This window comes from Drosophila navojoa, chromosome X, assembly GCF_054131105.1.
Source record: "Drosophila navojoa isolate 15081-1374.11 chromosome X, UAZ_NAV_1.0, whole genome shotgun sequence".
NCBI classification, from domain to species: Eukaryota; Metazoa; Arthropoda; class Insecta; order Diptera; family Drosophilidae; genus Drosophila; species Drosophila navojoa.
In genome coordinates this window covers 924,998-938,226 of record NC_142895.1, presented here as the reverse complement: position 1 = coordinate 938,226, position 13,229 = coordinate 924,998, and the positions used below count along the sequence as shown (strand labels likewise).

The 13,229-nt window shown below is 45.0% G+C and overlaps 1 protein-coding gene across 1 annotated transcript; it reads right to left on the bottom strand.

The window, feature by feature from the left end:
• Window positions 1-4,647: 4,647 nt before the first annotated feature.
• On the bottom strand, window positions 4,648-11,447 carry LOC108657728 (uncharacterized). Its single transcript, XM_089264528.1, has 3 exons — window positions 9,038-11,447; window positions 8,893-8,973; window positions 4,648-7,813 (listed from the first exon to the last, which is right to left on the bottom strand). The coding sequence occupies exons 1-3, from the start codon at window positions 11,288-11,290 to the stop codon at window positions 4,727-4,729; spliced, it is 5,421 nt and encodes a 1,806-aa protein (XP_089120654.1). The 5' UTR covers window positions 11,291-11,447; the 3' UTR covers window positions 4,648-4,726.
• Window positions 11,448-13,229: the final 1,782 nt, after the last annotated feature.

Genomic DNA, 13,229 nt, shown 5'->3' with positions numbered 1-13,229 from the left:
CTCTAACTAGGCGTATCCTTCAAGATGCAAAACTCACCTGTTGGCCGTCCGAGCATGTCCTTAGCCATCAATTTGGAACTACCAACAGCTCAAAAGAGAGAAAGAAAGGAAGGGGAAGGACAGAAAGAGCAAGAGAGAGCGAGAGAGAGGTAGAGGGAGAGAGAGCCGTGCTCTATATAACATGTTATTTGCAGAGTGCCAGGCCATTCATTAGAACCAATTTTCAATTTCCAATTGCACGACAGCAGGTGCTCAGGCCGCATGCACCAATTCAGCCCGAAATTGAACTGAAGTTGAGAAACTGAACTCAATTACAGCTGAAGTCGATGATAACTTGATATAGAGTCTATAACGAAGTAGTGTAATCGAAGCAGTTGAATAGTTTAGCAGAGAGTAGCTGCTAGAGATCGATTCAGCACTCGAAAGAACGAAGCAAATGAAGAAGAGGAAGTGAGAAAAGATATTCAGAGGATTTAAGATCAACAGAGAAACCGGAACTGAGAACCCATTCATATAAGGAAATACTCAGTCAGTTCACTTCAGTTTAATATCTAATGGAATTTGTGCATTTAATCATGGTTCAACTGAACAAGTCATTTTGATGAACTAGTAAACCAATTTAGAGATCATTGGACAATAGAATCCAAGTATAAGCCATAAGTGAATCAACTCTTTCTCTATCTATCTTTTACTCCTTGTCTCTCCCTCAGTTTCTCTCTCTATATATAGGTATTCCTTTGTATTCGTTTACTAACTCTCTCTCTCTCTATCTCTCTCTCTCTTTCTCTCTCTCTCTTTCTCTCTCAATTTCTCTTTCTCTCACTCTCTCTCGCTGTTTCTATTTCAGCCATCATTCAAATTTGACATATTAAATCTCCTATTTAGTATGCACTTCTGTTTCTCTCGTTCACTCTCTCTCTCTCTCTCTCTCTCAATGAATCTCTGTTGAGAATATCTTAACTCTTTCCATGTGCAAAGGGTCTTTCGGCACAAAGTGTTTCATCTCGCGGAAGATCAATTTGTTGCCTTTGTATTTCAATTTTTTTTTTTTGGTGTTGCGATGCTTTCTTTCAAGGCGTTGGCAATTCCCCCGCCTTCTTCATCACGCTCTGCTGCTGCTGCATTTCGCGTAAATGCGGAAAATTGCAAATGATTGAAATCTAATCCGATCGCAGCTCATCGAACTCGTCGAACTCATCTTCTCATCCACCTTGACATCATTTAAATTTTTGCGCACTTCAAGAAGCGAGACGAGAAAAGGGTTGCACAGGGTGTGGTTGAGCGAGACGGCGACGAGGGCGACGAGGGGTGGGGGTACATTGCTGAAGTTGAGTTTAAGCTGTTTTCTTTTCTCTCACGACCCAGGCCGCAAAATCCGAACGCAAGGGTTTCTCCAATTTACCTTTTTTGCATTTTCTCTCAATCGCTGTCAAGTGAGCCGCACTTAATGAACCAGACAATGCAGATCTTAACATCAGCATATTCTTGTCTCGCTCTCTCTCTCTCTCTCTGTCTTTGTCTATCTATGTCAGTGCCTGTCTGTGATCAGTTTTGCAACTGTTATAATAATATTTGTCACCGACATGACAGCTAAGGGTAGTGCGAAAAAAGGAGTAGCGGATCAGATCTTTCCCCCATCTCCCAGATTTGCATTAATGATATGCAACATTTGTTAGATCATTTCCATCACTCTGCAGCTCTTTCATCGTTCGGAAATCCTGTGATGCATGATGATCTAGTAGCGCATGTGAAATGCAATTCGCATTGCATATGCATGAAGCAGAAGTGGATACCCTATGGATAGATCTATTTATCATTTGGCACGTCTCGAATTCATGTGAAATTAGAAGAATTCAATCGAATCTGTATATTGAAAGATTGAGATGTATGTGTAGAGTATATAGATATATAAATATAGCTGTGATATATAAGAGCTGGGAATGAAAACTTCTTAGACTACTCTGTATATAGTTAGGTTAGATATCTATAACGTATGTTATATGGAAATTTTGAAGAATGTGATTGACTGCCCATGACTGGCCAATTGAAGGACTATCCTAGCAACTAGCTAACTTTGCTCTTGCCTAAATGGCCTCATGGATGAGAACTTCACTTGGAATACATATTTTGCATAGGGAATCTGAGGCAGCTGTTGGCTCGAGTGGGTAACAAAGGTAGAGTCGCCTCACGGGGAGAGGGTGTACGCAGTTAATTTGGGAAAGTTGAAAATCAAATATCATATATATCAACTTACATATCACAACAAAATATATATATACAGCCAAACAAAAACAAAAACAAAAACCGAATTTCTCTCTGTCTCAATTTCCATTTGCATTTGCATTTTGGATTTCGGATTTGCATTTGGCATCTTGCGTCTTGCGCCTTGCGCCTTGCATGTCTATTACATGCGCTCACACCTATTGAGAGCCGAGGGTACAAAGTCAGCCAGGGGCGGGACAGAGCGACAGCTGTCGAACGCAACCAAAGACAGAAGAAATGCGTGTGTGAGACAGAGTGAGAGAGACAGAGACAGAGAGAGAGACAGAGAGAGTCAGATTCCATTTTCGACTTCGCTTTTCAGACACCAGCCCCGAAGACATATGCAAATGTCAATTTATGCAAATTATTCAGGACACACGATCGGGGTAGCGACTACGTCTTGACTCTACCATCACTCTACCCCCTCTCCCTCTATCCCTCTCTCGGTCTGTCTCTCGAGATCTATTTTTATTATGAATTATTGAACTATTGACAGTCCAAGCAAAAAATAAATAAGCTATGGGGTTGACTTGAGATTGAGGGAAGCCCGACTCACTTTGTCTGATCAGAGCTTGGGTTCTTCCTCGACTCTATCCTAATTTTGACCCTCTCTTATCTACCTCTGCCGTTACCAAGTACTCGCTCTCACTATGTCTCTCTCTCTCTCTCTTTCTCTCTCTCTCTCTCACGATCTCTCCGTCGCTCTCCTTTTGTGCCTATCTCTCTTGCAATTTAGCTCTCTCTTTCTCCGTGCCTCTCGGCCATGTATTATTCAACTCAGCTGCAAATTCTACTAATTATTCACTCTCTGTCTCTCTCTCTCACTCTCTCGTTACTCTTTATGAATTTTTGTAAATCTAAGCGAAAATATAAATTGAACAATGGGATTTGAGAAGACTGTGTAGAGGCTTTTTTCTCTTTCGTATCTTTCTCTCAACTCCCATCGCAAGTGGCTCGGGCGCTGTGTGACATGTGACATGTGACATGACGCAGTCGAATGTGCTCACTCGCGATGCAATTACGATAAGTGCGAGAGATAAGGCTTAAAGAGTGGCCTGCACCGCTTAGTGGTAGCGGCCATCGACTACCGGTTGCCAATTAGATGAGTTAGTCGCCCGTTTGATGGGCCCGAAAAATTGAGGTGGACGCCGGTAAAACGTCCACGTGCCAGCTGACAGCCGAGCACGACAACAACATTGAAGCACTCGGCTAACTTAAATTGGCTTACTCTCGCTCTCTCTCTTTCTCACTCTACCTCTCGCTCTTTACCTGACTCTCTTTTACGCCCACTCTTTTCCTCTTTCTCTAGCATTAAATTTGACTCCCATTGTATCTCCCTCTCTCTGGGCGTAAAGTGAGTGATCAGAAGCTAAGTCTGGTTAACTTTTTAGCTATGTCCCAATTCATATTATAGAACATAAAAATCTAGATAGATAGATATCTATATCTATATAGATACATACTTTTTGAACGAATCTTCTACATGCATCGATAATATGACGTCGAAGTATGCACCGTTAGTCAGATCATCGCACGGGATTACGACTAAAAACATACGCTCCCTTGGACGCTTTTCGGCATATAGTTTTTGCTTTCAACTTTTGTATTTTACTTACCTGATGAGCGTTTTGCTTGAGCTGGGATTAGTTAACGGTAAAGAAATGCTGCATTAGAGCTCGTGTCCTAAATACTGATCTGCATCTGTAGATCCCGTATCTAGACACCAAAGGAAAACACCCGCACAGCTGCTTGGGTAGAGGAGGAGATAGGAGAAAGGATTTCCGACACCTTCCTGCGCCTTTCATCAGATATAATGCAACATTTGTCGCAATTTGAAAGCAAAGGAGGAGGAACAAAGGCGAAGTTGCTTAGGCAAGGATTAGAATTAGAATATGCCTAGATCAATATAGAGAGATATGAATGAAAGAAGCGCTCATTGAATGGCCGAGGATACGAGGAGTCGGGTCAGGTAAGCAAGGTATGCTAATGAGCAGGTAGTTCGCTTCAATAGAGTTCGTAGGCGTTGTTAAACCTTTCGACACCTAATTAGTGCTAGCCACACCTGAATGCGTTTCCCGAGACCCTGCAAATCGGCATTTGTCACAAGCTGCGACGTTCACAGTTGACAACAATTTAATTTAGATTAAGATCTTGCTTTCAATCTGGTTCATCTGGCATATGAATACGAAAAGGGAACAGACCTAAGATCTAACTCGAGCTTAGCTGTAAACTGGAACCATTTCCGGAAGTGCTATTCATAAGTAACAAGTAACAAGTAATACGAATCGATGTTGCTAGATGAAATACATATAACAGTGAATAGAACATTACTGTAAAAAAGCAAACATTTTATTTTGAACTTTTTTATACATAAACTAACGGTTTTAGTGCATTTTTGCAACAGTTTATTTATTTTTAATGATATATGTCTTCTTCTTCTTTATTGTTAAAAAATTTTGATGGATTACAGCTTGTTTATTTTCCGAATGATAGACTTGAGTTTGCGTCGCACATATGGGTCGGTGATATCTTCCAAGTCCGAAAAGTCGTCATCGTCATCGGAACTTGACTCCGAGCTCTCCTCATCCTCAAAAATAAATGTCTTGTCCTCCTCCTTCTTCTTCTCGACCTTGGGTATTTTCTGCTCTTCTTGGTTCGCCTGCTCACGGGCTTTCTTCTCATTCTCTTCATCCTCTTCCTTCTTCTTTTGGGCCAGCGCCTCCATTAGCAATTTCTTCGCCTCGCGTCGCATCGCCTTGCGCTCCATTTTCGAGAGTCTCGGGCTTTTCTTTTTTGATGGTTTCCTCTGTTGCATACCAAATGGCTGCACCACGTCAGCCTCATCTACGCCTAACTCACCTGGATTGGCATTTACCACGTCCCCCTCATTCGCTACTGCTACACTTTCTGAATTTTTTGAAGTATCTATATTGACATTAAATTTTGATTTGGCTTCATTCTCATTAAGCTCTTGGCCTGGTTCGCCTGAGCTGGCCTGGCCAGCTGCTTCATTCTCCACCTGATTTGCATCCTCCAATACCGATTCTAAGTCATTTTGATTGCGCTCTACTTGGACTGTATCACCGTTCGAGGCTGATTCTGGGCTGTTCCCATCGAGTTCAATGCGTGTAACACCTTCTGGTTGAGATTCATTCAGCTCTACCGGTGTGACACCCTGTAAGACTGCCTGCTCGTCGCTTTGCTCTACCTCCGACGACGTAGTAACCTGTGAAGCCAGATGGAGATCCACCTCCTCTATAGCTCGCTCCTCAGGAGTCGCTACAATTGGCATAACTCTGCCTTCCTCAAGCTCCTCGTTCACATCACGGGATGTTGATGGAAGCTCCTCATGTAACATTTTATGCTCCACCTGCTGTACGACCTCTTTAATGAATGTTTTTAATATTTTCTCCACCTCCATTAATATAGTATTGTTTGTTGATTCCGACGACTGAATTGCCTCAGAATCTGCCTCATCTACTACCTGATTGGACTCCACCTGTTCACCAAGTGGTTGCGTTTCCATCGATTCACCTGTCTCCAACTCCTCCCGGTTATCAGAGTGTGTTGCCAAGTTCGATTCAGTTGTCTTTGTATCCGTCTCCTCGGAAGCTGTTTGCTTGGACTCCACGGCCTCTTCAATTGGCATCAATTCACTATTCCCTAGCTCTACCGATACAGCACCCTCTGTTTCATCTCCTTCAGACACTTTGTTTTCATTCTCCTCCAATTCTGACGACTTCTCGCCAGTTTCATCCGGCTTCGAATCATTTTCCTCGAGCTCAGCCGTAGCCGAATCTCCGGTAGATAAGATGGTTTGTATTTTCATATCGTCTTTGGAATCTTTGGAATCTTTTCCAGCAGCTTCTATATCAGCTGTTGGCAGCCTGATGATCTCCACCGACTGTATAATAATAGGTTCTTTTGCTTTTGGGCGAGCATTCGTTGCTTGCTGTGCGACAACTGGCTTATTCAATGGAGCAGATTCGGATGATTTATTCACTTCAACTATAGCGGACTTCTTTTTCGTGGGAGCTCCTGGAACTCTGGGCGGATAGCCCTTTTGTTTGGCTGGAGCTGTTGAGTTAGTAGCCCTTCGGTTATTACGAGTATTGGTCGCGCGCCAAGATCGGCTTTGCCTGCTTGGTGCCAAAACAGGGTTGTATGCTCTGGTTGGAGTAACACACTTGGAACTCAGATCGTCCTCTTGGTCCACTTTAACCTGAGCTGAAGCTGACTTAAGCTGAGCCTTTGTAGAAGAAGTTGCCTCGTTTGCTGTTTGGGTCGAGCTGCGATTGTCAACCTTTGGGCTTGGGGACCGGCATGTCTTGTCCGGAACTACAGGCTTGGGCTCTTTTGGGCTTGCTGGCGGCGTACTCTCGGCGGGTTTAATGCATGCCGAGGGCACCTTTGGAGCATCCCCCGACATCACGGGAGCTGTTGGTTTGCTCTGACCTGGTTTCGCTAATGGGTTCACTTTTACATCCGACTTCTGCTGAGTAGATAGCCCCTCGCGCAGACCCTCCGGACCTGATAGATTATAGATGACAGGAGCTAAGCGCGTTCCCGATTGTAGTTTCCTTGGGCTTAATCTATCAGCCTGCAGCTGGAGTTGCTTTTGGTTCTTACGTGCCAAAAGTTTAGCTTTCTTTCTGGAAATCCGTGGCACGCCCTTTGGCTCCTGAATCTGCTTAGAATTGGATCGCTTCATTGTATTTGTTGAAGCTACCGAGTCTTCCGAGTTTTTCTTGGGTTCTGTCTTTCGATTCGCTTGGGTCGATGGCTCCTGTAAAGGACCTTGGGCTGCTTTCGGACTCTCCGGTGTCTTTGGCTGCACAGCCTCAGACTGAGATACGCAGTTGCCTTCAGTAACTGCAAGTGTTGAATTTGAGTCCTGCACAGTGTGGGTTTCCCTAGCATTTTCTGGAGCTTTGTTAGCTATCAAATTGTCGGAGCTTTGCGACAATTGTTCCTTGTTGTGTGAGTTGACTGTTTGACTTGTCTCTAAATGGGAATCGATTTTTGGCACAGAAGTCTGGCGCGTTTGCGAATTGGAGTCGTTCATTTGAGTATCATCGGGCTTCGCATTCTTATTGGCAAGCTGAAGAATTTGCTTGGGAGATTTCAGAATTTCCTTGACAACAAATTCGGGCTTCTCACGCCACGACTTCTGACCGTATTTATAGCCTGTAAAGTTTGTTTTATAATAATTGGTATCGTTTCTGGGTGGCCTAGCCGTCGGCATCGGATTGATGGGTTGCACGACGCGACGCGGTGCTCGAAACTGTTCGTACGAGTTTCCCACCGGATTTCCGATATTGTTTTCCATTTTGGGTTCCATTTTGGTTTCCATTTTGTGCTCCACGTTGTTTTGTAGTTGATGTTCCGCTTGGTTTTTGTATTGAGCTTCCATTTTGTCGCGCATCTCCTCTTGCCATTGTCTTTCTATCTCGTTGCATTCATAGAAACGCGATTGGCCGTTCGCATTGAAAGGCTGAAAGCACGGCACAAATTGCTTCATTGCATTTGATTCATCAATCTTGGGCTCCGGCTGCAAAACGAGAAAAGTTATTAGAGATCAGAATATATTCTATAAAATAGGTTAAGCATTGTTTGTTAAAAGATTTAATTTCTAGACGTACAATCCTAATGTAACTTTCAGAACGTAATCATAATGTTCAAATGTGTGTACATTCCAAAGCACAAGTTTCTAGTATTGGAAATACGCCTTTTACAGAAGTGAGGGGGAGGGGGTGGATATAGGGGTGGGGGTTGCAACAAAAACCGAAATTATGTAAAATACACGTTAGTCTACGTTTAAAATTTAGAAGCTCTAGCTCTAAAGGTGTAGGAGATATAATTAAATAACTAGCTTTCGATAAGGTTTTTAATCGATAATAATATATCGCGAGTAGTTATCGTTTTTTAGTGATAAACTCGCTATTTGCGTGATATACACGAACCTGAGAAAAAAATTTCAAGTCTCTAGTTCTAATATCTTCTGAGATCGACGCGTTCCTACAAACGGACAGATAGACGGACGAACGGACGGACAGACAGACGGACAGGCCCAAATCAACTCAGCTCGTCACCTTGATCAAGACTATATATACTTTGTGGGGTCTGCCACGCCTCCTTCTGCCTGTTACACACTTTCAACAAGCTCATTAGACGCAGATTTCCCATTTTCAATGGGTTCGTATAAAAATCAGATTCACATAAAGATTTTTCCCGATACAGATGAGGACGTATAGCGTAAAGGTCAGACTGAAGTATATGTACATATGTATGCATTTACATACATAAATATCTAGTACTTTCACTTGCAGAGAAGCAGCTAGAAACAAAACACCGAAAATCGACGTTTATCAATATTTTGATGGAAGCAGTATAAAGTCTAGTGTTATCACACACACACACGTCTCAACAAGCAATCGATATTTATAGGAATATGTACATATATAAGGAGTTGCAACAAAAGCATATATGTACATATGGATATGCTTCAACGTATGTTAGATTTGTCTTATAGAGATAGATCTGTCCCATCAATATTTATAGACTGAAGAAACGGCATTTGTCAGCCTGTTCTTCAACCTATGAGTGGGTACAGGGTGTCCATATACTTACCTGCTCCGGGGCGCAATATTTAGGAGGCTCCACACAGGCCTGGGATGGTGCTGGTTTCAATGCAGCCGCTTCCTGAGTGACCTTGAGGAAGTGAAAGGGCTTTTGAGAAGAGCGAAAGAGACACAGATATAGAATGCGGACTCACCTCAATCTGTGGTGCAGTAATGTAGCCGACCGGAGTCGCTGCTTGGCTAGTGGGCGCAGAGCCCGCCTTGCTGCCCGGGTCAGCCTGCACCGGGGCAACCTGCACTGGGTCAACCTGCACTGGGTCAGCTTGTACTGGGTCAGCTTGTACTGGGTCAACCTGCACCGGGGCAACCTGCACTGGGTCAACCTTCACTGGGTCAACCTGCACTGGGTCAACCTGCACCGGGACAACCTGCACTGGGTCAGCTTGTACTGGGTCAACCTGCACCGGGTCAGCTTGCACCGGGACAACCTGCACTGGGTCAACCTGCACCTGGATATCAGCTACCGGACCCCCATTTATATAGACGTTCTGGGGGGCATTCGGTTTGTTAGAGTTGTTCTGCTTGTAGATGGTGACCATTAGCTTCTTGCTCGTACGGGTGATGTAGACGTCGCTGGCCACAGCTATGTCGATCTCGAGCAGCTGCGACTCGGCCTCGGCTGGCTGCTCGGCTGGCTCCTGGGCTGGCTTCTGGGCTAGCTGCTCGGCTGGCTGCTCGGCTGGCTGCGCGGCCGCTGCTGCGCCAACCACCAGATTGCTGCAGCACGGGTAGCAGCATTTCATGCAGCACTCGGGCTGCTGTGCTTGTGGCGCGAGCGCTGAGGGTGGTGCAGCCGCACCTGGATCCTGCTGCATTGACTGCTGCGATGCCTGATGCATTTGCACTTGCATCGGCGCCTCTTTGAAGGCCAGCATTTGCTGCTGCATTTGATGCTGCTTCTGCTGCTGCAATTGCTGGAGCAATTGCTGCTGCTGCAGTTGGTGCTGCAGTTGCTGCTGCTGCAGTTGGTGCTGCAGTTGCTGCTGATGCAGTTGGTGCTGCATTTGCTGCTCTACTTGAAGCTGCACTTTCTGCTGCATTGCCGACTCCATTTGTGCCTGCATCGGCTGACGCATTTGCTGCTGTTGAGCTTGATGCTGCATTTGCTGTTGCTGCATTTGCTGCAGCATTTGCTGCTCTACTTGATGCTGCACTTGCTGTTGAATCGATGCCTGCATTGACGACTCCATTTGCATCGGCTGACGCATCTGCTGCTGCACTTGGTGCTGCATTTGCTGTTGCTGCACTTGCTGCAGCATTTGCTGCTCTACTTGATGCTGCACTTGCTGTTGAATCGATGCCTGTATTGCCGGCTCCATTTGCGCCTGCATCGGCTGACGCATCTGCTGTTGAGCTTGATGCTGCATTTGCTGCTCTACTTGATGCTGCACCTGCTGTTGAATCGATGCCTGCATTGCCGACTCCATTTGCGCCTGCATCGGCTGACGCATCTGCTCCATTGGCTGCTGCATCTGCATGCGATGCTGCATTTCACGATGAATTGTCTGATGCTCTGGCTGTTGCAGCGCCTCCTGAATTGGCTGATGCACTGGTGGATGCACTTGTGGATCCATTGGCTGACGCATTTGCATCTGCAATGCGTGACGCATTTGTTGATCCGTTGGCTGGTGCATCTGCATAGCCTGATGCATTGGCTGGTGCATTGCCGACTCTATTTGCGGCTGCATTGGCTGCTGCGTCGGCAAGTGCATCTGCTGCTGCATTCGTCGAGCCATCGCCTGATGCACTTGTGGATCAATGCGGTGCTGCACCTGCATTGCGTGCTGCACATTAGCGGCCCCAAGCAACTGGCCGCCATTCGGTGGCACTCCATTCGCCTGTGCTCCAAGCACTTGTGGTGAGTTCGGTGGTGCAGCGACCAACTGCTGTACCGACTGATTTGCTTGATTGTACGGCTGATTGTTGTAGGCCGCCGACTGATTGTCCGGCTGATTGGTCATCTGCATCGCCTGCACCGGCTGCACCGGCTGCACTGGCTGCACTGGCTGCACTGGCTGCACCGGCTGCACCACCTGGTACGGCTGCTGATAGACGGGCGGCGCTGGCACCTGAGCATGTGCCTCCACAGCAGCTTCGGCGGCTGCGGCACTTGCATTGCCCTGCTGGTAGTAAAATAGCTGCCCCTCATACGTCGGCTGCGGCGTCACCGGCACTTGCACGGGCGGAGCCCCGCCCTCCACTGGCTGGTGCGAGTTAAGTGGCTGTATGTTACTATTATACCAGACGCCATTGTGAAAAAAGCCATTTGGTGGAAGATTTTGCATAGTCATTGCCTCTGCTTCTTGCTGCTGCTGCGACTGCGCACGCGGCACCACGTGCCCGCGGTAGGAAGCTTGCGGATGCTGCTCTGCTTGGTAAATATGCATTGTACTCACGATCAAAAAAAAAACTGTAGAAAAAACCGAGTCTTATAGAAAACTATAATTGAGTTTAGATACAATTTTAATTTTTTTCCGAGTGCTAAGCTTGCTGAAAAATCACAATCGAAAAGCTGAGTACTGACACCTCGTGGCCGAGCATCGACTGTGCCTTGACTAACACTGCGAGCAAAATGAACTCAAATTGATTTTCTGCATACCATTACAGATTAGAATTGGCATTAGCCAATACTGGCAAGCAAAATCAAATGTAATATCACTGTTTGGTCAGTGGTAATATTTAGAAATTCATAATATAATTTGTTTTTATTTTATATCCGTCAGATACATAGATATTTATTGCGATCGATGCCATTTTCAATTTATATTAAAATTAATATTTATTAACCTATGTAAATTAACATAACTAAATACGATACCCATTCCCCTCCCACATCGGAAGCGCAGCTAACTTCAATTGGCATGCTCACTCTCTCGCCCGCTCACTCCCACTAACGATGCCCATCAAGCTTCAGCTCGACACTCTGCCGTCGTCATCTGTCCTCCTCACTCACATTGAAGCATAGACTTGCGTCCAATTAGGATTCGATTTTGCACACGAGTCTAGCTTCTGCGGGACGCTTCTCTCTCTCTCCCTCTCTGTCCCACTCACTTGCCAAATTATCAACACGTGCAGTGCGATTTCTACATATTTCATTTAGTCCGATTTTTATCGCTTTATCTTTCAATAGTGGGCATTTTTTAGCGTAACTCACGACGATGCCTAGATCAGAGATAGCCAAGCAAACTATTACGCTATATTAATGCACTACAAATAACTTTCTGCCCGATTTGATGTGAATGCAATTTGAACAAAGAATCAAGTAAATCTTAGCTCTAAATTAATTTTTATTTTTTTTTTTATTTTTTTGTATTTGTTTGCTTCGGGTCGGGACAAAATACGATAAATGTACAATGCACCACGATCAGGACCAGGGGCAGGGTCTCGGGCCAGGGGCTAAACGTTTAGTCGCATTTGCATATTTAATTGTCAAGAAAATTACAAGAATTTGGAAAAGAAAATCCAAAAGTTTAGACATAAAAATGCGCATTTAGAGCGAAATGAAGGGAAACTATAGAATATTGTTATTGTTGTTGCTGTTCATAAATCTAACCTCGCGACCGCAAAAGCCATTGGCCAAACGAATAAGAAAAGGAGGCCGCTGTAAAGAGGGTTGGCTCCGTCTTCCCTATGCAAATGAGTTCCATAAACGGGACAGCAAATCTTTCTCACTCACACACACAGTCTCAGTCTCAGTGCGCGTCTCCGCTGGAAGAGTTTGTCAAGCATTTGACAGTTGCTTAGGATCAGGTTCCGATGCAAAACATTAAAATTAATGCATGGCTGCAATTAAATTTGAATAAAATGTTAAGTTTATTGAATCTTACTCGCTCGCTCGCTCGCTCACTCTCGGCCTTACCCAAACTTTAACCCCTTTGCCTAAATTTTTTTTCTTATGTAATTCTTAATTGATTGGCCCAAGGCAAAACCAGGCAGGCAGGCAAATAAATTTCCATACTTACTTTTTTCCACATGAGGCAACACACAGATGCAGCTTTGCCTTTGCCCTGAGTAAAACATTGTCATTTAGCTGCGCCGCAGCTTTCCCCTTTTACATTGCTCCTTATCTTTGGCTGCACAGCAAATTTCATTTATGCACGCTAACGCTATCTTTAACTCACTCCCACTCACGATGCGCAGCTGGCTACTTGAACAAGTGCTATTTCTGCCGCTCTTCCCATTCGTGCTTCGATTTCCCCTTCAGCTAAGCTAGATAGAAAGATGCTTAGTTACGAACGCTCACACTCTCTTTAACCCACTCCCACTCACGATGCGCAGCTAGTTACTTATACACATGCTATTTCTCCCGCTCTCCCCATTCGTGCT

Bases quoted from the DNA above. Each gene is read 5' to 3' on its own strand.
- LOC108657728 (XM_089264528.1), bottom strand. From the start codon at position 11,290: ATGCATATTTACCAAGCAGAGCAGCATCCGCAAGCTTCCTACCGCGGG. The intron at 8,974-9,037 runs GTGAGTCCGCAT...CACTTCCTCAAG, and splicing joins TTACTGCACCACAGATTGAG to GTCACTCAGGAAGCGGCTGC. The intron at 7,814-8,892 runs GTAAGTATATGG...CTCGTTTTGCAG, and splicing joins AATATTGCGCCCCGGAGCAG to CCGGAGCCCAAGATTGATGA.